Source organism: Ylistrum balloti, unplaced genomic scaffold, assembly GCF_031769215.1.
Source record: "Ylistrum balloti isolate Yb309-2 unplaced genomic scaffold, AGI_CSIRO_Ybal_v1 Utg369988, whole genome shotgun sequence".
Taxonomy (NCBI): Eukaryota; Metazoa; Mollusca; class Bivalvia; order Pectinida; family Pectinidae; genus Ylistrum; species Ylistrum balloti.
Genome location: NW_026782072.1, coordinates 59,607 through 86,713, shown reverse-complemented (window position 1 = coordinate 86,713; position 27,107 = coordinate 59,607). Strand labels below are relative to the sequence as shown.

Genomic DNA, 27,107 nt, shown 5'->3' with positions numbered 1-27,107 from the left:
CCTATTGTCCTCCTATAAACATGGATGGCTGGAAATACCTGTTGCTGATGCTGGCATTGGCAGCAATAGTTTCGATATCAACTGGACATAGGTATGTTTGTTTGTTTACTACATCTGTTATAATGTCAAGTATATGCACACAAGAAGCAGTGTGACATAAATTTCGAAAATTGTCACTAGATATTGATTGAACCTGCTGTAGCAGCATTACTTCTTACGAATTTTGTCACCAGGTATATATCTAGCAGTATTACTTTTGTCGAACTTTCACACTAGGTATATAGATAACAGTATTTCTTTTGTCAAACTTTGCCACCAGGTACATATCTAGTAGTTTTACTTTTATCGAACTTTGTCGCCAGGTATATATCTAACAGTATTACTTTTGTCGAACTTTGTCACCAGGTATATATATAACTGTATTATTTATGTCGAACTTTGTCACCAGGTACATATCTAGTAGTATTACTTATGTCGAACTTTGTCACCAGGTACATATCTAGTAGTATTACTTATGTCGAACTTTGTCACCAGGTATATATTTAGTAGTAGTACTTTTGTCGAACTTTGTCACCAGGTACATATATAACTGTATTACTTTTGTCGAACTTTGTCACCTGGTATATATATAGCAGTGTTACTTTTGTCGAACTTTGTCACCAGGTATATATCTAGCAGAATTACTTTTGTCGAACTTTGTCACCAGGCACATATATAACTGTATTACTTTTGTCGAACTTTGTCACCAGGTATATATATAGCAGTGTTACTTTTGTCGAACTTTGTCACCAGGTTTATAACTAGCAGAATTACTTTTGTCGAACTTTGTCACCAGGTATATATTTCGTAGAATTACTTTTGTCGAACTTTGTCACCAGGTATATATCTAGCAGAATTACTTTTGTCACCAGGTATATATCTAGCAGAATTACTTTTGTCGAACTTTGTCACCAGGCACATATATAACTGTATTACTTTTGTCGAACTTTGTCACCAGGTTTATAACTAGCAGAATTACTTTTGTCGAACTTTGTCACCAGGTATATATTTCGTAGAATTACTTTTGTCGAACTTTGTCACCAGGTATATATATAGCAGTGTTACTTTTGTCGAACTTTGTCACCAGGTATATATTTCGTAGAATAACTTTTGTCGAACTTTGTCACCAGGTATATATTTAGTAGTATTACTTTTGTCGAACTTTGTCACCAGGTATATATTTCGTAGTATTACTTATGTCGAACTTTGTCACCAGGTATATAACTAGCAAAATTATTTTTATCGAACTTTGTCACCAGGTATATATTTCGTAGAATAACCTTTGTCGAACTTTGTCACCAGGTATATATCTAGCAGAATTACTTTTGTCGAACTTTGTCACCAGGCACATATATAACTGTATTACTTTTGTCGAACTTTGCCACCAGGTACATATCTAGTAGTTTTACTTTTATCGAACTTTGTCACCAGGTATATATTTCGTAGAATTACTTTTGTCGAACTTTGTCACCAGGTATATATATAGCAGTGTTACTTATGTCGAACTTTGTCACCAGGTACATATCTAGTAGTATTACTTATGTCGAACTTTGTCACCAGGTACATATCTAGTAGTATTACTTATGTCGAACTTTGTCACCAGGTACATATCTAGTAGTATTACTTATGTCGAACTTTGTCACCAGGTATATATTTAGTAGTAGTACTTTTGTCGAACTTTGTCACCAGGTATATATCTAGCAGAATTACTTTTGTCACCAGGTATATATCTAGCAGAATTACTTTTGTCGAACTTTGTCACCAGGTATATATTTCGTAGAATTACTTTTGTCGAACTTTGTCACCTGGTATATATATAGCAGAATTACTTTTGTCGAACTTTGTCACCAGGTATATATTTCGTAGAATTACTTTTGTCGAACTTTGTCACCAGGTATATATATAGCAGTGTTACTTTTGTCGAACTTTGTCACCAGGTTTATAACTAGCAGAATTACTTTTGTCGAACTTTGTCACCAGGTATATATTTCGTAGAATTACTTTTATCGAACTTTGTCACCAGGTTTATAACTAGTAAAATTATTTTTATCGAACTTTGTCACCAGGTATATATTTCGTAGAATAACCTTTGTCGAACTTTGTCACCAGGTATATTTCTAGTAGTATTACTTTTATCGAACTTTGTCACCAGGTATATATCTAGTATTATTACTTATGTCGAAATTTGTCTCTAGGACACTATTTTTGTTGTTATGTACACCATAACTTCTGTAAACTATCCTGCACGTATTACACGGGATGTTTCTCATTTGTTGCATTATTCAAAATAAGACAAAGAACCGTCCTTCACTTCAATTTACTTTCAGGTTAAGTTAGAATACATTCCTTTAACTTGTATACTTTGAGTTACGGTATTACACCACGACCACCGTCATAGAAGTATAATTTAGATACGACCGATACTTTTAAGAAGGACATCACTCCATTAAACATAAAGGTTTTCCTGTCTTTTCATCTTTGTCTTTCCATCCTTTTGACACTCGAGAATCGAAGACAACATCTATACTTTCGACTCGCGTCTGACTTTGGGGATATTTCTCTCACTATTCCAGCGATGTTTAACAGGGGAAAGTAAAACATCATCTAGAAACTGGTGGATCAATCCATGTTTTCTCTTCTACAGTCAGAACTAGTGAAAAAATGAAGTGCAATATGAAATATTATAACATATGATAGTTCATGTAGTTATCACTCAAAACGAGCATGAAAATATTAGAACGGCTTGGTCTGGTTCACTATGTTGGTCCTGTTCTCTGTGTTAATGTAAAAGCTGTACGACACTGATCAGCAATCAGATCCCTTTAGGAAATACCGTGTATAATGATATACTGATTTCGGTTTTCGCTCACGTCGTTGTCACCCTACATTTATTTTCATTTCAGTAAAATTACTCGGGAAGTCGAGATTACCTGAGAAATAGCTGATTATATTAAGAGTTAGGGTTAATCTACTGTGCGGTGTTTTTGTTTATATTTTTTTTTTTTCGTTTAGTGAGATCGAAATGAAAACGTAAATAAAACAGTTTGAGCCGGATCAGTACAACAGAACAAGTTATTCCAAGTAGCAAAAGACGTATCACGAAACATAAAGTGTGTTTCAGAGTATAGAGCTGATGGATACCTTTAGAATTAGTATCTTATATTGTTACAGGTAAGATAAAGCTTTATACTGAGTAGCAGTAATATAATCTGTCCATTCATCAGCAGGTACTCGTTAAAATGTGGTGACAATACAGGATCGAGTGTATATGTCGTGGTCCGTAGACTTACTGCATTGTGTTCAAGCTCAAATCATGACGTTTAAATCTTAATATAGAAAAGACGTCAACCATCTTAGCAAAATGCCTGATTTCGTTATAAAGATATTGCGACCACAATGAGCCATGAATATTCAAATCAGATTATAATCTGAGAAGTGTTATATCTGAACACTCTAGCAGCCTAAGCCTTCAAACCTTTACGTTTATATTACATCGTTACATTACACGCGGGGATGTCTTGAGGTCGTACAATTCGAGTTAGTACAGCTGAAAGGGGGCGTGTTCCAGCATACGTTACTCTTTCCTTTTGGAATTGAGTTGACGTCATTAAAAGATTTAAATTATATTATAAGCGATTGCCTCTAGTGAGAGATGATACACAATGTACATGTGAAAATGTCTGTCAAGGCACAGGTATATGTTATTCATCAATTATTTATTAAGGTGAGAAAACCGGATCTGTATTGATTTATTGTCGTGTAACTGTCGGGATAGAGTCCGTAATCACAGGTTCTACTGTTGTAAAATATACAATACATACCCAGTGTTACTAATACATAGGTCAGTCATTGAACGGTACTACAACCAAAATCCACATAGCTATTGACGTTACCAAAATACATGCATGAATTTTATGACGGGGCGTTTGTATGTTCCTATTACTGGTAATTAGTTATTGACATTAGCAATTCGCGGCTTTTGACAATTATACTTACTTTCTGTTATTACACAAAAGCATCGAACACGAATCCATTTAACCGAAATACAGTGGTCAGTTCTGTCATAAAACGAAAGAACAACGATTATTTAAACATTGGTCAATCTTGATGAAGCCGCAGTGGCCAAGTGGTAAATCAATCTGTGTATTTAACGGGTTTTAAGTTCATCATTACGGCCTTTTGGTCTTTCAGCGGACGAGGAAAGTTAGGAAAATGAGTAGATAGGCAAAAAAAGGAAGCTATAGGGAGGGGCTGCCTTTACTATCTAACCTGTTCTTAAACTATAATTTTGAAGATGACCCCTTGACCTGTCAATAGCCCTAGCTATACACTAAGCACGTCGCAGCAAATGGTTAAGGCCTCTGAGGGTCTTTATCACAATAGCCCTCCATCTCTTGGTCGCGGGTTCGAGGCCTACATGGGGCATTCACCAGGTACTGGCCGCATGCACGCCCTTAAATTACCATGACTGTTAATTAGACGTTAATAACAATCAAACTAAAACCAAACCAACCCCTATATGCGTTTGTCAATGTGATACATGACAAGCAAACATTATATTGCGACATGATGTTTGTCTTCTTAGCTATGTCATTAATAAGCTTATGAATGCCATTACAAGGCAGTCCAATAATTACATTTAAATTTCCTTATGTTTAATATTTTTGGTATACATTCTGATAGTATCAAACTGATACAAGTTGTCGATTACCGACTTCAAGATTCTGTGGAAGGAACACTGTTTTTGACGCTGTTTCGTCTCTACGGCTATAAATATGACGTCATGATATGCTAGTAATGCTAGTGAGTAACGGTTTGACAAAATCCCCTTCTGTCTGGCAGGCAAATGTTAAAGAAATGTCACAAAAATGTAAAATGTTACATGAAAACTTCAAAACAAAGGTTTAGAAAATCTGTGTGTATTTCATTCCTATCATTTTTACATTGATGTTTCATTAAAAATTTTCGTTATTGTTATAAGTTCGGATGTCTTTGTTGTGTTAACCAGGTATGTCCGCTTCTGTAGCTGTATACTATCTCGTCTTTTAATCTACAAACAGCTTTGTATCTGTGATAACACAGCACTAGGACTGTCTAATCCTTTTATTTGTTTCTTTCATTATATTTAAAGTATTCAAGCACATCTATACTTATAACATTGTTTGATAAATAAGGCTTTCATCCTCAGTAGTGTACTATATAGAGGAAGTGTTGTCCGCCATGTTGATTTATTTCGTGTCTGAAATTCTGGATCAGTAAACATCCTGGTTACATATTACACTAACGAACTTCGAACTTCGGTTAAACCACAATAAGTGTCAGGATGATGACGTAAAGATTTACTTTGGCACTTTGTTATTAGATGGTGTAGTGGTGTAAACTGGTCCTTCAAGTCCGACTCGTGTTTTAGTGTTGTAACTAGAGTGTGACGAAGTTCTTGTATCACGATTTACCCCAGTGAGAGCATGAAGGTACAAATGACTTAACTAAACACAATATACCTAAGGGTACAATTTCTATAATTAGATAAGTATATAAAAATGGTATAATAGTATGTTCTGTTTTATATCCCTGAGATTAAGTCCTTTGTAGAGACCAATAAAATCGTTTTCAGTAGATGTTACTATAAATATCAGAGAGTATAGTGTAAATTATAGAAAAGTAAATGTTTGAATAGGTAATTGCTGTTTGCTTTGTGCTGACGACCTATGTCACGTTTTGTTTTAATATATTTACAACAGCTCTGCTTATCATAACAATAAAAATGTAAAAGTAATTTTATCCTACAATTGAATTATCTGTACACACTTTTTTTTCTGAAAACCCTTTTCTATCTTTATTTTAATCTGTTTTTTTCCTTGTTTAAAGCAACACTGTTTAAGCGTGATTCGTTGTGTTCTACAGCAGTCTGTTTTAGTACGAATGGCCGCTCAATGGTCTCCCACCATCCCTGGTATCTGTTTTAGCATGAACGGTCGTTCAATGGTCTCCCACCATCCTTGGTATCTGTTTTAGTATGAACGGTCGCTCAATGGTCTCCCACCATCCCTGGTATCTGTTTTAGTATGAAGGGTCGTTCAATGGTCTCCCACCATTCCTGGTATCTGTTTTAGTAAGAACGGTCGTTCAATGGTCTCCCACCATCCCTGGTATCTGGTTTAGTATGAAGGGTCGTTCAATGGTCTCCCACCATTCCTGGTATCTGGTTTAGTACGAATGGTCGCTCAATGGTCTCCCACCATTCCTGGTATCTGTTTTAGTACGAACGGTCGTTCAATGGTCTCCCACCATCCCTGGTATCTGGTTTAGTATGAAGGGTCGTTCAATGGTCTCCCACCATCCCTGGTATCTGTTTTAGTATGAACGGTCGTTCAATGGTCTCCCACCATTCCTGGTATCTGTTTTAGTACGAATGGTCGCTCAATGGTCTCCCACCATTCCTGGTATCTGGTTTAGTACGAATGGTCGCTCAATGGTCTCCCACCATCCTTGGTATCTGTTTTAGTATGAATGGTCGCTCAATGGTCTCCCACCATCCCTGGTATCTGTTTTAGTATGAAGGGTCGTTCAATGGTCTCCCACCATCCCTGGTATCTGTTTTAGTATGAACGGTCGTTCAATGGTCTCCCACCATTCCTGGTATCTGTTTTAGTACGAATGGTCGCTCAATGGTCTCCCACCATTCCTGGTATCTGGTTTAGTACGAATGGTCGCTCAATGGTCTCCCACCATTCCTGGTATCTGTTTTAGTATGAATGGTCGCTCAATGGTCTCCCACCATTCCTGGTATCTGTTTTAGTATGAATGGTCGCTCAATGGTCTCCCACCATCCCTGGTATCTGTTTTAGTATGAATGGTCGCTCAATGGTCTCCCACCATTCCTGGTATCTGTTTTAGTATGAATGGTCGTTCAATGGTCTCCCACCATCCCTGGTATCTGTTTTAGTATGAATGGTCGTTCAATGGTTTCCTTGTATCTGTTATTCTGATAAATCATCTTTTGTCATTAAATATTAAAAAAGTGTGCTTCCATTTTCTGGTTTCGTATATGCCGCTTCTATTGTATGATATAATAACTGATAATATGACATTATGGCTTCACAAAAACCTGATAATCAGGATAAAACTGTTGTAAATCGATCGTTACTCGGGGTACAGTGTACAGCTCTGAAATTAGTGTCATCTGTTCCTTTGATTCATGCGACATATTATTTCACATCAAACTTTCACGAACTTGTCGACGGTCGTGGATTGAGTCAGCTATGAAATAGAGTGTGTATGGAGCTTCCTGATTGATGCTTGTCATGCTCTTTTGGCAATAGTCCAATTTACACTATTTCGTAAGGTGTTTACAGCTGTAATTTCTTGTTGGTTTAAAGAAACGTGACAAACCTGTTCGGGTAGATAGACATTGAACTTGTGACCATTGCGTCAAGGTCTGCTTCACACGCAAACAACAATGAAACTAACGTGTTTTATATATCGTTCATGACTAAACTTATATAAGATGATTATAAAATAACTTAAACTATCTTAAAACTTGCTACTTGGATTTGTATATCAAAAAGCATATGTATAGATACAAAATACTGCTTAAACTGTAAATAAAGCTGACATTCTGGTTCAATAAGACGCAAAGCAAAAACAGTCGCGTTGTAACGCTGTTGTTAAAAGTAGCGTCAGATCAGGCAATACCACGAACAATCTTTACAACACCATGGCCACAAGCCTCTGACCAGGAAGTTTGTGCATTAAGGGTAACAACATCAAGGTATTTACAGATTCTCAGAAAATAAATCGGTTCACTTCTAAATTAAGGAGCACATGAATCATTTAAAGTGTATAATGGCATATTTGAATTTCCCTTATATAAATAGTGTTAAATAAATAAGAGTACCTACTCGATATTTGTGAGAATATGTCTACTGACATAAAAGAAATATCAGGTGCTAGAAGCGAAAACAAATCAAGTCTTTGTAATGATACACAACGAGACCAAAAGGTCCACCACTGCACACTAGACGCTGGTCTAGTTACGGTGTACCCAGCGGCCCATTATACACTCTTTTCTCACGGTGTACAACTAGACCAGCGGCCCATTATACACTCTTTTCTCACGGTGTACAACTAGACCAGCGGCCCATTATACACTCTTTTCTCACGGTGTACAACTAGACCAGCGGCCCATTATACACTCTTTTCTCACGGTGTACAACTAGACCAGCGGCCCATTATACACTCTTTTCTCACGGTGTACAACTAGACCAGCGGCCCATTATACACTCTTTTCTCACGGTGTACAACTAGACCAGCGGCCCATTATACACTCTTTTCTCACGGTGTACAACTAGACCAGCGGCCCATTATACACTCTTTTCTCACGGTGTACAACTAGACCAGCGGCCCATTATACACTCTTTTCTCACGGTGTACAACTAGACCAGCGGCCCATTATACACTCTTTGTACAACTAGACCAGCGGCCCATTATACACTCTTTTCTCACGGTGTACAACTAGACCAGCGGCCCATTATACACTCTTTTCTCACGGTGTACAACTAGACCAGCGGCCCATTATACACTCTTTTCTCACGGTGTACAACTCCAGCGGCCCATTATACACTCTTTTCTCACGGTGTACAACTAGACCAGCGGCCCATTATACACTCTTTATACACTCTTTTCTCACGGTGTACAACTAGACCAGCGGCACATTATACACTCTTTTCTCACGGTGTACAACTAGACCAGCGGCCCATTATACACTCTTTTCTCACGGTGTACAACTAGACCAGCGGCCCATTATACACTCTTTTCTCACGGTGTACAACTAGACCAGCGGCCCATTATACACTCTTTTCTCACGGTGTACAACTAGACCAGCGGCCCATTATACACTCTTTTCTCACGCGGTGTACAACTAGACCAGCGGCCCATTATCCACTCTTTTCTCACGGAGTACCACTAGACCAGCGGCCCATTATACACTCTTTTCTCACGGTGTACAACTAGACCAGCGGCCCATTATACACTCTTTTCTCACGGTGTACAACTAGACCAGCGGCCCATTATACACTCTTTTCTCACGGTGTACAACTAGACCAGCGGCCCATTATACACTCTTTTCTCACGGTGTACAACTAGACCAGCGGCCCATTATACACTCTTTTCTCACGGTGTACAACTAGACCAGCGGCCCATTATACACTCTTTTCTCACGGTGTACAACTAGACCAGCGGCCCATTATACAATCTTTTCTCACGGCGTACAACTAGACCAGCGGCCCATTATACACTCTTTTCTCACGGTGTACAACTAGACCAGCGGCCCATTATACACTCTTTTCTCACGGTGTACAACTAGACCAGCGGCCCATTATACACTCTTTTCTCACGGTGTACAACTAGACCAGCGGCCCATTATACACTCTTTTCTCACGGTGTACAACTAGACCAGCGGCCCATTATACACTCTTTTCTCACGGTGTACAACTAGACCAGCAACTAGGCGGCTCTTTTCTCACGGTGTACAACTAGACCAGCGGCCCATTATACACTCTTTTCTCACGGTGTACAACTAGACCAGCGGCCCATTATACACTCTTTTCTCACGGTGTACAACTAGACCAGCGGCCCTCTTTTCTCACGGTGTACAACTAGACCAGCGGCCCATTATACACTCTTTTCTCACGGTGTACAACTAGACCAGCGGCCCATTATACACTCTTTTCTCGCGGTGTACAACTAGACCAGCGGCCCATTATACACTCTTTTCTCGCGGTGTACAACTAGACCAGCGGTACATTATACACTCTTTTCTCACGGTGTACAACTAGACCAGCGGCCCATTATACACTCTTTTCTCACGGTGTACAACTAGACCAGCGGCCCATTATACACTCTTTTCTCACGGTGTACAACTAGACCAGCGGTACATTATAGACTCTTTTCTCACGGTGTACAACTAGACCAGCGGCCCATTATACAATCTTTTCTCACGGTGTACAACTAAACCAGCGGCCCTTTATTCACTCTTTTCTCACTGTGTACAACTAGACCTGCCTTCACAATACCAGTTTTTCTCACGGTGAACAACTAGACTAATTATACACAAGCACATTTGCTCCACTTCCTGATTATCATTAAACATTACCTTTTTTACTAACTGAAATTATTTTCATCCAGATACCATTGTAAATTACATACTATTCCTTTTAAAGACGGGGGTTAGGCGAAACGAACACCAGTGTGATATAAACACTGGACCAGGTATATAATTAAACAATGATTTTGATTGAAATGTGTGCATCTTGAATGGTTTAACCCACTACTTAAAGATTATAAAGTTTAAAAATTTACATTTTTTCATAAATGACAGGTGCAGATGGCGAAATATAATATATGTATATAGCAATGTCCACATTTTAAACACACTGTAAATATACACTAGACACAATATCGCCTTAAAGTTAATGTCAATAATGAAAACTTTCCGTATTTAGATAACGAGTCTATTTCCAACGGAGACACTAAATTAGATAATACCAGGTTAACAATAGCGTAATCTCCTACCTCGCTGGTTACATACATATTGGATTACACTGTTGATGTATTTTCTTTAACTCAATGTTTGTTTCCTTATTGGCTTCGATAAAGTTAATCTTTCCTTTAACTTAACGGTATATAACATTGTTTGTATGATCTACAGTACAGAGTGACAAAAATAGAAGAGGAGGTAGTGGACATACCATTGTATGGTTCAGAGGAAAGTGATACAGCGATACAATCGAACCGCGGACGTCTAGGGGAAAGGATAGTTCGTTACCAGTACGTCACCTGACCGGGTACATATGTTACGATGATAGCCTTTAACCTGACTAAGGGTACTTAAAGGTTTCTAGTATGGTATATCCTATGTATTGTTTTTTTTTTCTCTTACCAGTACAACACCGGAATAATTCTATCAAAAATAGCAGCACATTTTACACAGTAAATGGTAAATTCAAAGACAATTTTCCTGACTGGAAATTATATCACCTGCAGACAATTGAAACACAGGATATCAAAACTCAATATATGAAACAATTTAATAGATAACACATGTGTACAATTTTATTTCTACTCTAAACTTATGGAAGTCTGAGACCGTAGACTGAGATCACCTCACAAGATTATTCTTCACTCATTTTCTTTGTTTTCAAGTTTTACACGTGTCGTTAACAGAATATCACGTGGTTTCAGCTGATTTGTATTCGTTATGAAAGGCAGAACATTGACTTTTTCGATGATATGGTACACCGTTTAAATAGCACCTTAGTGCAACCAGGAAGTAGAAATGTTGTGTGGTGTACACTATGAGACGGCTCCTCTGTGACATCACTACTCTTCATAAAGCTATGACAGCTTTTATTACATTATATATGCATATTGAAACCGCAGGTGTAATAAGGTTTTGAAATAGTGTCATTAATACTGAAATTAACATCAAAAATATTTTTTGTATTTATAGGTAGATGGTGTAACTATTTTGCTGAAAAAGATAATTATAAAACACCAAAGGAGTCAATTGTTACTGATTGTCTTATTTATCTGGAAATTGGAGGTATATGGGATTATCGAAGGACCATAAATTTGGATCAATACATTCTACGACATATTTGATAATACTCGAGGCATTTACACCCTAGGAGAGATGGAAACGTAATACTAGATAACCTACCAGATATTTACATTCCTAGGACAGACAGTGACGTAATTCTAGATAACTTACCAGATATTTACATTCCTAGGACAGACAGTGACATAATTCTAGATAACTTACCAGATATTTACATTCCTAGGACAGACAGTGACGTAATTCTAGATAACCTACCAGATATTTACATTCCTAGGACAGACAGTGACATAATTCTAGATAACTTACCAGATATTTACATTCCTAGGACAGACATTGACGTAATTCTAGATAACCTACCAGATATTTACATTCCTAGGACAGACAGTGACGTAATTCTAGATAACCTACCAGATATTTACATTCCTAGGACAGGCAGTGACATAATTCTAGATAACTTACCAGACATTTACATTCCTAGGACAGACAGTGACATAATTCTAGATAACTTACCAGACATTTACATTCCTAGGACAGACAGTGACATAATTCTAGATTACTTACCAGATATTTACATTCCTAGGGCAGACAGTGACGTAATTCTAGATAACTTACCAGATATTTACATTCCTAGGACAGACAGTGACGTAATTCTAGATAACCTACCAGATATTTACATTCCTAGGACAGACAGTGACGTAATTCTAGATAACCTACCAGATATTTACATTCCTAGGACAGGCAGTGACGTAATTCTAGATAACCTACCAGATATTTACATTCCAGGGAATCACAGTGTTGTAATTCTAGATAAATTTTCAGATATCTACATTCCAGGACAGTTAGTGACGTCATATTAGCTAATACACTAGATATCTACATTCTGACGATGACGTAATACTTGGTAACACATCAGACACAAGTTGCTTAAAACTCAGTTATAGTTAATAGGGGTTGGTGAAAAAAAGCATTCCAACCAGTACAGAACAGATAGTGACGTAATACTTGTAAGCATACCAGATAATCTTACTGAAAAAAAAATGCCAGATAATGTTATTATATAACAGATGAATGACGGTACTAGCCTTTCCCTTGGGCAATAAATGTAAGATAATCGAGACAAGATATTTGTAAGATAGGAGACAAATGGATATGAATCATCAAAGTAATATGAATAATTGAATGGCGGTTTAATCTTCCATCATACGGTGCTAATTTATAATGTATAGGGAATGTATTACAGTATACGATAAACTGATGATATCGTGGTAAATCATGGTGTTGTGTAGGTCACACGGACATTGGCGTATAATGTGTAGGTCACACGGACATTGGCGTATAATGTGTAGGTCACACGGACATTGGCGTATAATGTGTAGGCTTCGTATATAGGATAGGGAAAATCATATCCATTTTCTCATAGAGATGCATGTACCCCCCCCCCCCTCCCCGCCCCAGCCCAACTAGAGAACACCGACTTTAGACAGAGGAAACATATATATCGAACTGAATATCAATAGAACATTTAAGGTATTAAGTTGCAAGCGATTTATTTGGTAATGGTAGGGATCGGTTATAAAACTCGCGAGACATTTTCTGTCACTAAAAAATTCAATTACTAGATCCTACTTTTCGTCCTACTTTTCGAAATACTTTCGAAGATGAACTATATTGAGGAAAAAGTCTCGTGAATGTTTAAATCTTTGATTGAAAAAAAAAACATTCGTTTAATTTGGTGGCATACTGTGAAGTAAAAGTGCCCTCTCTTGTCCGGCTTGCTTTTATTTCCTTACCAGACTCAACTTAAAGAAAAGCTCATCTTAACAAATAAGAACAAACTTGTCTTCCATTTGACTTTTCTGTATATTGATGATGTTTTTAGATAACTAATGATGTTGTCTATCACATATAACCCCCAGTCCTGGATCGCACTCGCTCATTTGCGTAGTTCACTTACCTTGATCTTGTCTTCAACACTACCAACAAGGACAGCTTTTCACTAAGCTGTATGATAAGAATTTCCATGTTGCTCTTTGTCTATCTGATAATTTGGCTGGATTATGTCGTAATTGTTTATACTTCCCAATAGTAAATTTCCTTCTTCCCAAACCAACAGAATTAATGGCGTTGCAGTTGTTCCCAATACAAGTAAACTATGTCGAAAACTCACAGGTAAATTAACAAATACGGAGTTTCGAGAGATGCAGATTGATGAAGATTATTGACAAAATATGGTCGTTACCATCATCTCATTTGGCAATGTTCTTTTCCCTTCTATGGTATGAAGTTAAATGTTTTCGGTGCCTGTTATTTGTATTTACCAAGGTTTACATGGTGTGTGTCGTCGAAAAAGCAGAAAATGCTTTGTTGGTCCAATTTTTCATTCAATTTGTTTTTCAATTTGCGTAGACTTGGCCTAAAGCTTGATGCATTTTGAAAAAAAAACGAACTAGTTCGAGCTTGTCCCAAAATTAATGCGATTTGATTTTTGTTTTTGCGTTTTTTCCAAATGCGAAAGACGTTTGTTTTATTCTCCTTATACATTTCACAGATCTTCATGGAAATCATTCATTTTATATTATGTCTAAGATTCAGAATTTTTACTGAGAATAAATATTTCATCAAATCTTGGAATTTTCTTGTCGTTTTCATTTAATTTTCAGGTGGCACCTTTAGTTGTGGCAGTATGAGAAATTCTGTCTTGTTTATTTAGTTCGGAAAAAGCTGTGGTTCGATGATGAAATAGCTGTGAAATAATGATAATATTTCTGTTGGTATTTGTGGTTTAGGGGAGGAAACCATGGTGCTGAACGCAGTGACGAAAGCGACAGAGACGATGACGATTGGGAAGATGACGATATAGATGATGACGACAGAGATGATGACGACAGATATGATGGCTGCCGAAATAATAATGTGTGCTGCAACTACGTGAACCACATGATCAACGTGACCCAATGGGTAGAACATCCCTGTAATGGATCCGAGGATGGCCGGACTGAAAGGAGCTATCGGGAAGAACCGATGTAAGAACACCATCACGATAACGTTGTATCAAGTAAAAAAAGAAGATTTAAGGTCCAAAGTTTTGATAACGCTAAAGAACAGCTGCGCCACTCTAAATTGCTAAAAGCGATATTCCAACATAGTTGAAAACAGCATTTCATTTATATGGGGCGCTTATGCAGAACAGAGACTCGAATTGTCTGTTGTTTAATTTCATTAGACAAGAAATATTGGCCATCACATTGTAGTGTTATCCGTGTGACTTTTCATAGTGATTTCTATCTTATTCAACAGATGTTACAAAAAGATGGAGTACATTGTGAATATCACAGTGTGTTATAAGGTCTGCTGTGAGGGGTGGGTGAGGGATGAATATGGCCTCTGTACAGTTCGTGAGTATTATTTCATATCTGTTATGCTTTGTTAGAGTTGATTTTGCAGGGAAATAACAACTGATAAAGCTGGACAGTTTCCATGTACTATGTTCTTATTTTGTTCATTTCTAAAAGTGTCAAACAATTAGGCCAATAAATCGTTTTTCAGCCTATGTTACTGATGAAGGCAGTGCATTGCTAGTTGGAAAGTATTGAATTCTATAAAATCGTGTCCTAAACCCTTTGACGTTACAATGTGAGGATTATTTTATCTATATGATTTTGCCCTTTAAACATATTTTGATCTTGACTGAATATCCTGTTGTCCTTTCGTAATTGCGTCGAGTTGTGATATAAACATTTTGCTATGTTATATATACGTTTGTCACTTAATCCGCCTGTTATCCAGGGAATTCCCCCATTCGATATTTTTTCATATGTTACAACTGTAATTTATCCTAAATCGTCTTTTATTGGTTGTGACAATCAGTAATCGATTGTGATGTCAGGATATGGTTAATGGCGTTATATAATAGATTGAATATGGCACAACAAAATGGCTGCCTCCGGATAACTTTGTCGTCCACATTTTGACTTAAAACCCCAAGGCTCTCAAAAGTAAAAACTTGAGACGCGTTTCATGAAATATTACTTAAAATGATAATTTATTCATACTATCGCTCGTGTTTGATTGATCCGTTGTTTTATCTACAATTCAGTATAATGTGTTTTTATATTCTGCTTTAAATATAACAGGTCTTTGTCCGTTTGAATAAGGAGAAATAGAAGTAATTAGATTAAACGTTGATTCATGCGTTATTTTGAAAACATCCACACGTGGAGATTGTGTGATATATTAAGTAAGCGTACAAGTAAACTCATATGTGCACGATCTGCGAGCACACAAGTGCCCTCCGTACAGATTTTCTCCATGGGATTCTTACCGAGTTTGGCCCTGATGTGCATAATTTTTGTAGACCAGAGAATAATATTACTATTACCCATACTTTGTTTAGTGAAATCTCGGGTTTCCATTTCCAGGATGGCTCCTTATTGAAACTTTGTTTAATGAAGGCAGTGCGGTACGTTGTCAGCCCCACGCGCTCTCTTTCTGATGTCCGTTTAGAGTACTGAAGCTCAATGCATGTACAGACCCTTCGCGTGCACGATATAAAACATTTGTAATGTCGTCTTAACTGTTTGTCGATTTCTTTTGTAATGTAATATCTCCTTTAAGAGGAAATAAAATTTGATGATGATGATGATAATGATGATGATGATGGTGTGATATATTAAGTAAACGTATAACAAAATAAGCTTCACCTATGCTATCAACGTATTAACATCAGACTATTTGAAGAGTTTACTACATACAGCTAAACATCTCTGGTTAGGACATGTTCTATGTTTTTTCAAAATTCTTTACTTTCAGCTTCACCTCCTGAGATACAGTGTGAAAATGGCGGTACCCCGGACCCTACAGGCAGTGCCCACTGTCTGTGTTCTAATGACTTCACGGGCAGACAGTGCGAAACAGGTACAGTCACATGAAAACAAACCTGATTTAACTATCAGGGTAGTAATATACCTACTGTGTTATATATTGGAGAATGTTTGAAATACGGATACTGTAATTTATGTTGAAATATTACACTTAAGTGTGATATTACTTCCCCGTTTGGTGTTTACCTATGTGTAGTCCCCATTTCTGTTTCAGCCGTGTGTAGTTCCCGTTTCTGTTTCAGCCGTGTGTAGTCCCCATTTCTGTTTCAGCCGTGTGTAGTTCCCGTTTCTGTTTCAGCCGTGTGTAGTCCCCATTTCTGTTTCAGCCGTGTGTAGTTCCCGTTTCTGTTTCAGCCGTGTGTAGTTCCCGTTTCTGTTTCAGCCGTGTGTAGTTCCCGTTTCTGTTTCAGCCGTGTGTAGTACCCGTTTCTGTTTCAGCCGTGTGTAGTTCCCGTTTCTGTTTCAGCCGTGTGTAGTACCCGTTTCTGTTTCAGCCGTGTGTAGTTCCCGTTTCTGTTTCAGCCGTGTGTAGTTCCCGTTTCTGTTTCAGCCGTGTGTAGTCCCCATTTCTGTTTCAGCCGTGTGTAGTTCCCGTTTCTGTTTCAGCCGTGTGTAGTTCCCGTTTCTGTTTCAGCCGTGTGTAGTACCCGTTTCTGTTTCAGCAGAAGGTCGTCCCATTTCTGTTTAAGCCGTATATAGTCCCCTTTTCTGTTTAAGCCATGTGTAGTCCTCGTTTCTGTTTAAGCCATGTGTAGTCCTAGTTTCTGTTTAAGCCGTATATAGTCCCCTTTTCTGTTTAAGCCGTGTGTAGTCCTCGTTTCTGTTTAAGCCGTATATAGTCCCCTTTTCTGTTTAAGCCATGTGTAGTCCTAGTTTCTGTTTAAGCCGTATATAGTCCCCTTTTCTGTTTAAGCCGTGTGTCGTTCGCGTTTCTATTTAAGCCGTGTGTAGTCCTCGTTTCTGTTTCAGCCGTGTGTAGTCCCCGTTTCTGTTTAAGCCGTGTGTAGTCTTCGTTTGTGTTTCAATCGTGTGTAATCCTCGTTTCTGTTTCAATCGTGTGTAATCCTCGTTTCTGTTTCAATCGTGTGTAGTCCCTCATAACTGTTCCAGCCGAACGTAGTCCCCGTTCCTGTTTCAGAAGTGTGTAGCCCCCTTTGGTTGTTTAACTACTTCCCATTTCTGTTTCAGCCGTGTGTCATCCCCCATGTGACAATGGCGGGGAGTGTATCCCAGAGAATGGACATTCTATTTGTCTCTGTTCAGAAGGATTCATTGGCACACAATGTGAACAGCGTGAGTACCGACCATCCGATATTATCCACTAACGCAGTCAGAAATGGCGTGTCCTTCCCTTGTTTACTGAGTTTGTCTAGTCGTGTCGGTAGGTTAACTTTGTCAATGGCTGTAAAAATAAAGCTAATGATGTCAAATATAAAATTTGTCTGAATTAGTTTGTCAGAAAAAGCAAAAGCCTTTTGTTGGTTACTTAACCTATGATGATGCTAGATTACGACCCAGGTTTGACAAAGTTAGGTATTGTGATTCAATTGCTTTTTTGCATGTCTTAATAACTTTCATTAACTTCCATCACATTGTTATTAATTAGCGTTTCTTTGCATTGTTAAATACTATTTTGACTTATCTGTTGTAGCTCTTTGTCCCGAGAGGTGTCAAAATGGAGGTTCCTGTGTATCCATGGGGTACTATGCTGCTTGTCAGTGTCCTCCGGGCTTCTCAGGCATGGCGTGTGAACACAGTAAGAAACATCTTATTGCTGTAGCTATTCATAACACAGCCCTATACGTTCTGGAAAATTGTCGTGTAATGGTATGGGTGTATAAAGAGACTGATATCAACTGTAGAGTGATCGGTTAGACACGGTACATACTGTAGAGTGATCGGTTAGACATGATACACACTGTATAGTGATCGGTTAGACACGGTACATACTGTATAGTGATCGGTTAGACACGGTACATACTGTATAGTGATCGGTTAGACATGATATACACTGTAGAGTGATCGGTTAGACATGATATACACTCTAGAGTGATCGGTTAGACATGATATACACTGTAGAGTGATCGGTTAGACATGATACACACTGTATAGTGATCGGTTAGACACGGTACATACTGTAGAGTGATCGGTTAGACACGGTACATACTGTATAGTGATCGGTTAGACACGGTACATACTGTATAGTGATCGGTTAGACACGGTACATACTGTAGAGTGATCGGTTAGACACGGTACATACTGTATAGTGATCGGTTAGACACGGTACATACTGTATAGTGATCGGTTTGACACGGTACATACTGTAGAGTGATCGGTTAGACATGATATACACTGTATAGTGATCGGTTAGACATGATATACACTGTAGAGTGATCGGTTAGACATGATATACACTGTAGAGTGATCGGTTAGAGTGATCGGTTAGACATGATATACACTGTAGAGTGATCGGTTAGACATGATATACACTGTAGAGTGATCGGTTAGACACGGTACATACTGTATAGTGATCGGTTAGACATGATATACACTGTAGAGTGATCGGTTAGACATGATATACACTGTAGAGTGACCGGTTAGACACGGTACATACTGTATAGTGATCGGTTAGACATGATATACACTGTAGAGTGATCGGTTAGACGTGATACACACTGTAGAGTGATCGGTTAGACATGATACACACTGTAGAGTGATCGGTTAGACATGATACACACTGTAGAGTGATCGGTTAGACATGATATACACTGTAGAGTGATCGGTTAGACATGATATACACTGTAGAGTGATCGGTTAGACATGATATACACTGTAGAGTGATCGGTTAGACATAATATACACTGTAGAGTGATCGGGTAGATATGGTGTACACTTTAGAGTGATCGGTTAGACATGATATACACTGTAGAGTGATCGGTTAGACATGATATACACTGTAGAGTGATCGGTTAGACATGATATACACTGTAGAGTGATCGGTTAGACATGATACACACTGTAGAGTGATCGGTTAGACATGATATACACTGTAGAGTGATCGGTTAGACATGATATACACTGTAGAGTGATCGGTTAGACATGATACACACTGTAGAGTGATCGGTTAGATATGATACACACTGTAGAGTGATCGGTTAGACATGATATACAATGTAGAGTGATCGGTTAGATATGATACACACTGTAGAGTGATCGGTACGATATGATAGACACTGTAGAGTGATCGGTTAGATATGATACACACTGTAGAGTGATCGGTTAGATATGATACACACTGTAGAGTGATCGGTTAGACATGATATACAATGTAGAGTGATCGGTTAGATATGATACACACTGTAGAATGATCGGTTAGATATGGTACACACTGTAGAGTGATCGGTTAGATATGATACACACTGTAGAGTGATCGGTTAGATATGATACACACTGTAGAGTGATCGGTTAGACATGATATACAATGTAGAGTGATCGGTTAGATATGATACACACTGTAGAGTGATCGGTTAGATATGATACACACTGTAGAGTGATCGGTTAGATATGATACACACTGTAGAGTGATCGGTTAGATATGATACACACTGTAGAGTGATCGGTTAGACATGATACACACTGTAGAGTGATCGGTTAGACATGATATACACTGTAGAGTGATCGGTTAGACATGATATACAATGTAGAGTGATCGGTTAGATATGATACACACTGTAGAGTGATCGGTTAGACATGATATACACTGTAGAGTGATCGGTTAGACATGATACACACTGTAGAGTGATCGGTTAGACATGATATACAATGTACAGTGATCGGTTAGATATGATACACACTGTAGAGTGATCGGTTAGACATGATATACACTGTAGAGTGATCGGTTAGACATGATACACACTGTAGAGTGATCGGTTAGACATGATATACAATGTAGAGTGATCGGTTAGACATGATATACAATGTAGAGTGATCGGTTAGACATGATATACAATGTAGAGTGATCGGTTAGACATGATATACACTGTAGAGTGATCGGTTAGACATGATACACACTGTAGAGTGATCGGTTAGACATGATATACACTGTAGAGTGATCGGTTAGATATGGTGTACACTTTAGAGTTAGACATTGTCCATAATTGGAGCTTAGTAGTACAGTACGGGTTAGTTTTGATATGAACACATTTCAAAAATCTGTAAATTGTAAATTTGTAAATCTTGAGTTCATTAATATTGTAAATTACCTATTATTCCTGTGATTCAGCCTTGCTCGGAATTTGTAGGTAAGCCTATTGGTTCGGTGTTTTTATCACGGTTCTCCTATTGAGGGGTTGCATTACTTGGATTGACTTAGAATTACATTGCGACTCTTGTTGATAAAGTAGAAGATGTTATACTAAAACAGCTGGTAAGAAAGAAGCCTAACTTGGTAAACTCCGCAAAACTTTGCTTCAGAGTGGGTTTCCCTTCTTTGAAGTTTCCCTGGTTCAATTATATTTGATAAACTAGGCCACTTTTTGTTAGCATGTAAGGGTTGAAACAATTGGCAAAAAAGTAATCAGCATTAATTTGCCAATTAAGGTTGATGTATAGATCCCAAATGCCTTTGTCTTTTTTCCAGTATCTTATTATTTTTTCCTTTATGGTCAACGGGTGCCACTAAAACACTCGCTATTGATCTCTTGCGATACCTCTAGACCTTAATTCGTACCCGTGTGTTTAAACCGAACAGGGGTGCGACCTGGAACGTGCCCGTCCATTCGGGACATGGGAGATCTCCGATCAACACATAGGGGCTGTACTTTTGATGACCATTGTCCAAACAGCGACAAATGTTGCCCTTCAAGATACGGCAAGTTTTGTGTGACCCCTGGCACACCGACTTGTCTTCATGACGGTCAGCACTACAAAGCGGGCGAGGAAGTCAGCAGAGGTGTTTGTGAGAAGTGTACGTGTATCCGACCGTCCATCCTCCACCAGAACGATGATGAATTTGCCTGCTACACTATTGACTGTCCACCTCTCAGCTGTACAGATTATATCTATCACAAAGACAAGTGCTGTCCCGTGTGTAATGGTAAGACATATCATACAAAGTATAGAAGTATTGTGTTTTATTACAATCTAACGCCTTCATCTTACAAATATTCATTGAAAACTTTAGGCTCTTTGAAATATACACATTAAACTCTATCTTTCAGTCCTATGGAGAATGAAATAGTCTTGCCTAGCAGATCAATCAATGTATGATAATTTTTATGCAATACTTAATTGTCCTTATTGATATTTCACTTTCAAAAAAGTTTTCCGTCAATAACCCTGTCAGAAGTTTCATGAACACTTATTTTTATGTATTATTTGTTCACAGTTAAACTCCCGCGTGGTAAGTATACTCACGTTGATTTACACCCGATACAACATCGATTATTTAGTTATAAAGTCGTTATATTCACTTTCTATCGATTTACTGATCTGTTTATGACTAGGAGCTCACGCCCCTTCACACTGCTACTTGTGTGAGGAGATTAAAAGTCTAAGACATCAAAGATAGTTGCACTCATACTTTAGTCAAATATCAATTATTTGACTTATCAACGTTATTGGAAAATCACTTTGATCATCCTTGAATGGTACTTGTTTCACAGAAATGGTATGATACGCCAGTTAGTATACATACCCTAATTTGTTGTCATTTAGCTTAAGAGAAGGATATTTGGTTAATCAAGAAAAAAACAGAATGCCGACATTTTAAAAGATTTGTATTTTTTCCACAGAACCACAAATTTCTGACTGTCCAACTAAAACTATAGAGTTAGCAGTTCAAGCAGATAAGAACATGATCAACGTCGCAGAGAGGTTTAAGAGTATCCACGCTCTTGACCACAAAATGAATGTTTTGAAGGTGACCTTCTCCCATGTTTACTTGAGATCATGTGCCTGTAACTACACCGAACTTGACATTCAACAGATATCCGTCGTATCAGAACCGGACACTTACGGCAGAGTGGCCTACTGCTCATTCACTGTCAAGGTCATTGGTGCGTAAGACATGCAAAGTACCTAAAGGGCCAAAATCATTATATGTTGCAATCAATTAAATCTATTCACTCTTTCGTTCCTTTTTCATTAGACCTCTTTTTTCTTTTCTCAATTCCGTCTGCCGTTTTCCCTTTTTGTTTTGATATGTTGATTTTCTTTTTGTTTCGAATCTTTTCGTTTTATGTCTTCTTTTCTTTTTTATTCAATCTTTTCCAGTTCCCTCTGTTTTATCTTTGTTTTATTTTTTATATTTCACTATGTCTCAGTGCTTTTTCAGCAGTTTTTGGTGTTACTTTGTCTTTGTTCTTGCCTGTATTGTTTACAGCAGTCTTTGGTGTTGCCTTGTCATTGTTTTTCGTTTTCGCAGTGTTTGATGTTGCTTAATTCTTGTTTTTTGTCTGTCGTTTGTATTTTCAGCAGTCTTTGGTGTTGCTTTGTCCTTGTTTTTGTCTGTCCTTTTTTCGCAGCCGGAGATGTTGCCTTGTCCTTGTTTTTCGTTTTCGCAGTGTTTGATGTTGCTTAATTCTTGTTTTTTGTCTGTCGTTTTTGTTTCCAGCAGTCTTTGATGTTGCTTTATACTTGTTTAGATGTTGCCTTGTCCTTGTTTTTTGTCTGTCGTTTTTGTTTCCAGCAGTCTTTGATGTTGCTTTATACTTGTTTTTTGTCTATCGTTTGTATTTTCAGCAGTCTTTGGTGTTGCTTTGTCCTTGTTTTTGTCTGCCTTTTTTTCGCAGCCATATATGTTGCCTTTCCTTGTTTTTTGTTTTCAGTCTATGGTGTAACTGTGTCCTGGTATTTCCTGTCCTTTTTGTTTTCGCTCTTTTAGCTGATCATGGCCTTGTTTTCGTCAGTCATTTTTGTTTTCGCAGTCTGGATTTTCTCTCCGGTGTAAATTTTATATTGATACAATAAGTCTTATCTCCATTACAGACGTGCACTCTCCCAGATTTAGTCACTGTCCTTCTATGATCAGCGCTTTCACTGACGAGAAAATAATATGGCGATCTCCTGCAGTCTCTGACAACGTCGGAGTCCGGGAGATGAATTTCAGGGCTAAATATGCCAACAACACCATGTTTCCGGAAGGAAAACATTATGTTGAGTACTACGCGAAGGACTTTCATAAGAACGTCGCTATCTGTCGTATCCCCGTCTCAGTCTATACCAGAGGTACGTTATATATGTCTTAAGTTTCCCTTGACTATGGAATCCGGTCCTAGACATCAACAGAAATGACTGATAAGTTGGACACCGACAGTTAAACCAGAGGCAGGTTATTTGTATGTTTACTGGTATGTGCCGATGATAAACTGTCGAAGCGATGAGTAGATCATTTGATGATCCATCATAAATATCAAAGTAATAGTATGAGTTCCTGTCTAGTTCTATAGAAGAGGTAGGGTAGATATTTAGAGACCGAAACGTTCGTCAAAACACATAGGTACAACCTTGTTGAAATATATACACGTTCAAGTTAACGTATAAACCTTTATTGAAGTATATGTACGTCCATGTCCATAGATAGGCCATTGTTGGATTATATTTACTCGCAAGCACATATAATATTCAAGTCCATAGATGGACCTTTGTTTTGTATTTTTAGAGATAGGCCTTAGTTTAAATACTTATACTTTCAAGTCAATAGAGAGACCTTCGCTTAAGTATGTATACTTCCAAGTCCATAGATGAACTTTTATTAAGTAAGTGTCCGTCCACGCCCATAGATATACCTTATATATATTTACATAGATATGTTCAAGTCCATATATATATATACCTTTGTTAAATTATACTCCATTTGACTAAATTGGACTATTTTTGTGATTTTATTTGACTTTTCCACGTTTGAGTTTAAGATGTCTGTGCAGACATACAATCAGTATTGTAAACGTTTAGCTTTGAAGTGGTCACTGTTACTAAACACACGTTTTTGTTTTGAATGTATCAGGTACTACCGATCCTTCACTACCGGTCGGCATGAGAATGTCGTCGACCGACAGGAGCAAGCACAACTTGTACATAGGTTTGTATGTCATGTCAAATTAGCTTCAGTTTTTTGGTTAATTATCTTTATGAAGAACATTTGATAACATTCACTATTTGATAGAGGATGTATTTCTTATCAACCTTTCTGTGTGGAATACAGGTTGATTAATCGTTTTGAAAGTATTCTTATTAGATTTTTTCAAGGCACCTTGTAATTCTTTCTTTCGTTCACATTTTGCTCTCATCTCGTCATTTTGGGTTTTAATTAAAATAAAATGTAAGTGTTTTTGTTATTGCATGTTAGCTTGTTCCTTTTTTCACTTTCTTGTTATCTCCCTTTTTAATCAAGGTGTAGGTGTAGGAGCTGCTGTACTGTTGTTACTGCTATTACTGGGGATGCTATACTGCAGAAGTCTCCGCAAATCTTCACCTCCTCAACAGGCTCCCGTCACAAAGGACAAAACGGCGAACGCTTTCGACAATGGAATCTACTCTGAGGGTGTGCGTCCACCACCTTATGACAACATCGCTTTCGAGGGAGAGAAGGGCGGACCTCCCTCGTATAAACCTGGAACTCCACCTCCCGTCTATCGGGCCAATAGCACGGCGCCAGACTACGAAAGTATCGCAGTGTCGTCTGTGACTAGCGGTGTTGAAAACCAGTTATACATGGATGAAAGTATGTACCATTCTATCCCAGCCGCTTCCGTCCTCTCAAACAAAGAGGGCGAGGGAGAAAACAGTCCTCCGCCTTCCTTCAGTGGCGTCCCCACCAGTCCCGACCACTATGAACAGTTAGACGTGCAATCTGTGGCCAGCAAAGTCGTCTACGATGAGCCGAATCAGGGGAAAACGACGTAGAAAATTATGTAGTTTGTTCATATAATCAATTACGGAGTAGTCATTTTTATTTACGTGTACAATTGTAACCATTTTCTTTTTTCAATCTATTTAACCAGTAAAGATTGTTTATATCATACACAGGGGATCGCTGTACTGACAAACGATTACATCCAGTTCAAATAAAATATTTAACACGTTGTTGATGCAGTCATTTAGACATTTGATATTTAATCTCTCTTTGTAAAATAATATGAACACACTGTTTCATCATAAGATACAAAATTCACATGCGAGTAAGCGGAAAACCATACATTGACACTTATCATGCTATTGATATGAAAGAACAGCCTGGCAATTCCATACCACTAATCAGAAAGACCTTGTTCTAGAAGGGACTGGCATAATTTGCCTCTGGCTGGTATGGATTAGCACCAGAAGGAGAGATTAACAATAAATTAACATTGATCAGCACGGAGCTGCGCTTGGAGGAGGCATTGACCATTTCCCGTACCAATCTCCAGCATATGGTAGAATTTGCAATCGAGAGTGGGAATGACCATACTTCGCAACCACTTGCCACATTTAAAAGAGGGACTAACTATACCCCGCTAACACTGACCAGCAGGGAATTCCATTAGAAATATGGACTGACCATATGTCTCCGGAACATTGATGACGTCCATCTAATACGCGAATTGACATATATTTGTTATCCCCTTTTCTCCTTTCGTTACCATGTTTATAGCAGTGTTTATGATTTATAATCAAGATGCAGTGACTTGATATTAAAATTACAAAATTATAAGTGACAAAATTTTGATTGTGATCTTTTTAGCTTAAAACGTAATTATTTTTGTAGCTGTGTGATGCTTGTAGTTTGTTACTTCATAGCATAACGTTAACTTTTTAATCAGTAGTAAAATAGAGTTGCATGGCTTAACCAAAAAGTGGAAAGAAACCTTAATAAGGAACAAAGATATCCTTCTTTGTGAAAGAAGATGAAATTTCAAATTGTGAAAATAAAAGATGTTTGCTTCCTTTACGATGTTCAGGTTCTTTTTATTTGTACAGCTGTCGTAATGCTTAAACTTAAACATTATTGACAGTACATCAAAGTTGAGTATACTTTGACTCATCGCTCATTGAAACCAGAAAATGTCTGTAAGACATGAATGCCCCCGCCCCCCCCCCCACCCCCCCTTCATGTGAAATAATAATGAAAGGTCTGAAAGAGATGATTTTGTTAATTTGTATGCAACTATGTACAACTTAAGTTTCATACTTAAATTGACAATTTGATTTAACGTACATGAATTTGGAATTTTGTTCTCTGGAAAAAATGAGGGAGTATATTAGTTCCTTATGCCTTAAATCCCACAAGTACCAAATTATGTAGAAATAAGATGATGTTCCTCTTTTTTGAGTTATCTCCCCCTGGTGGCCATCTTTTTTTAGAATGCCGAGAAATTCAACACTGCATGAGGTCTTTCCATACTTGATATTTGTAGGAAGTTTCATGAAAATTGCCTTCCGAATGAAGTTGTTAGGTGGTATATACTGATTTAGGACGCGACGCGACGGGACGGGACGCTACGGGACGGGACGCGACGGGACGCGACGGGACGAGACGGACGGACATGGGCAACGCTATATGCCCCCGGCCATAAATGGCGGGGGCATAAAAA

General features: G+C 38.0%; 1 protein-coding gene across 1 annotated transcript; it reads left to right on the top strand.

The window, feature by feature from the left end:
- Positions 1-26,274, top strand: LOC132547902 (protein jagged-1b-like). The gene is made up of 12 exons (XM_060211706.1): positions 1-91; positions 14,443-14,679; positions 14,954-15,051; positions 16,466-16,570; positions 17,725-17,829; positions 18,188-18,292; positions 21,287-21,631; positions 21,923-21,937; positions 22,329-22,592; positions 23,524-23,763; positions 24,542-24,616; positions 24,929-26,274. Exons 1-12 carry the CDS (start codon positions 21-23, stop codon positions 25,438-25,440), a joined length of 2,172 nt encoding a protein of 723 aa, XP_060067689.1. The 5' UTR covers positions 1-20; the 3' UTR covers positions 25,441-26,274.
- The last annotated feature ends 833 nt before the right edge of the window (positions 26,275-27,107 follow it).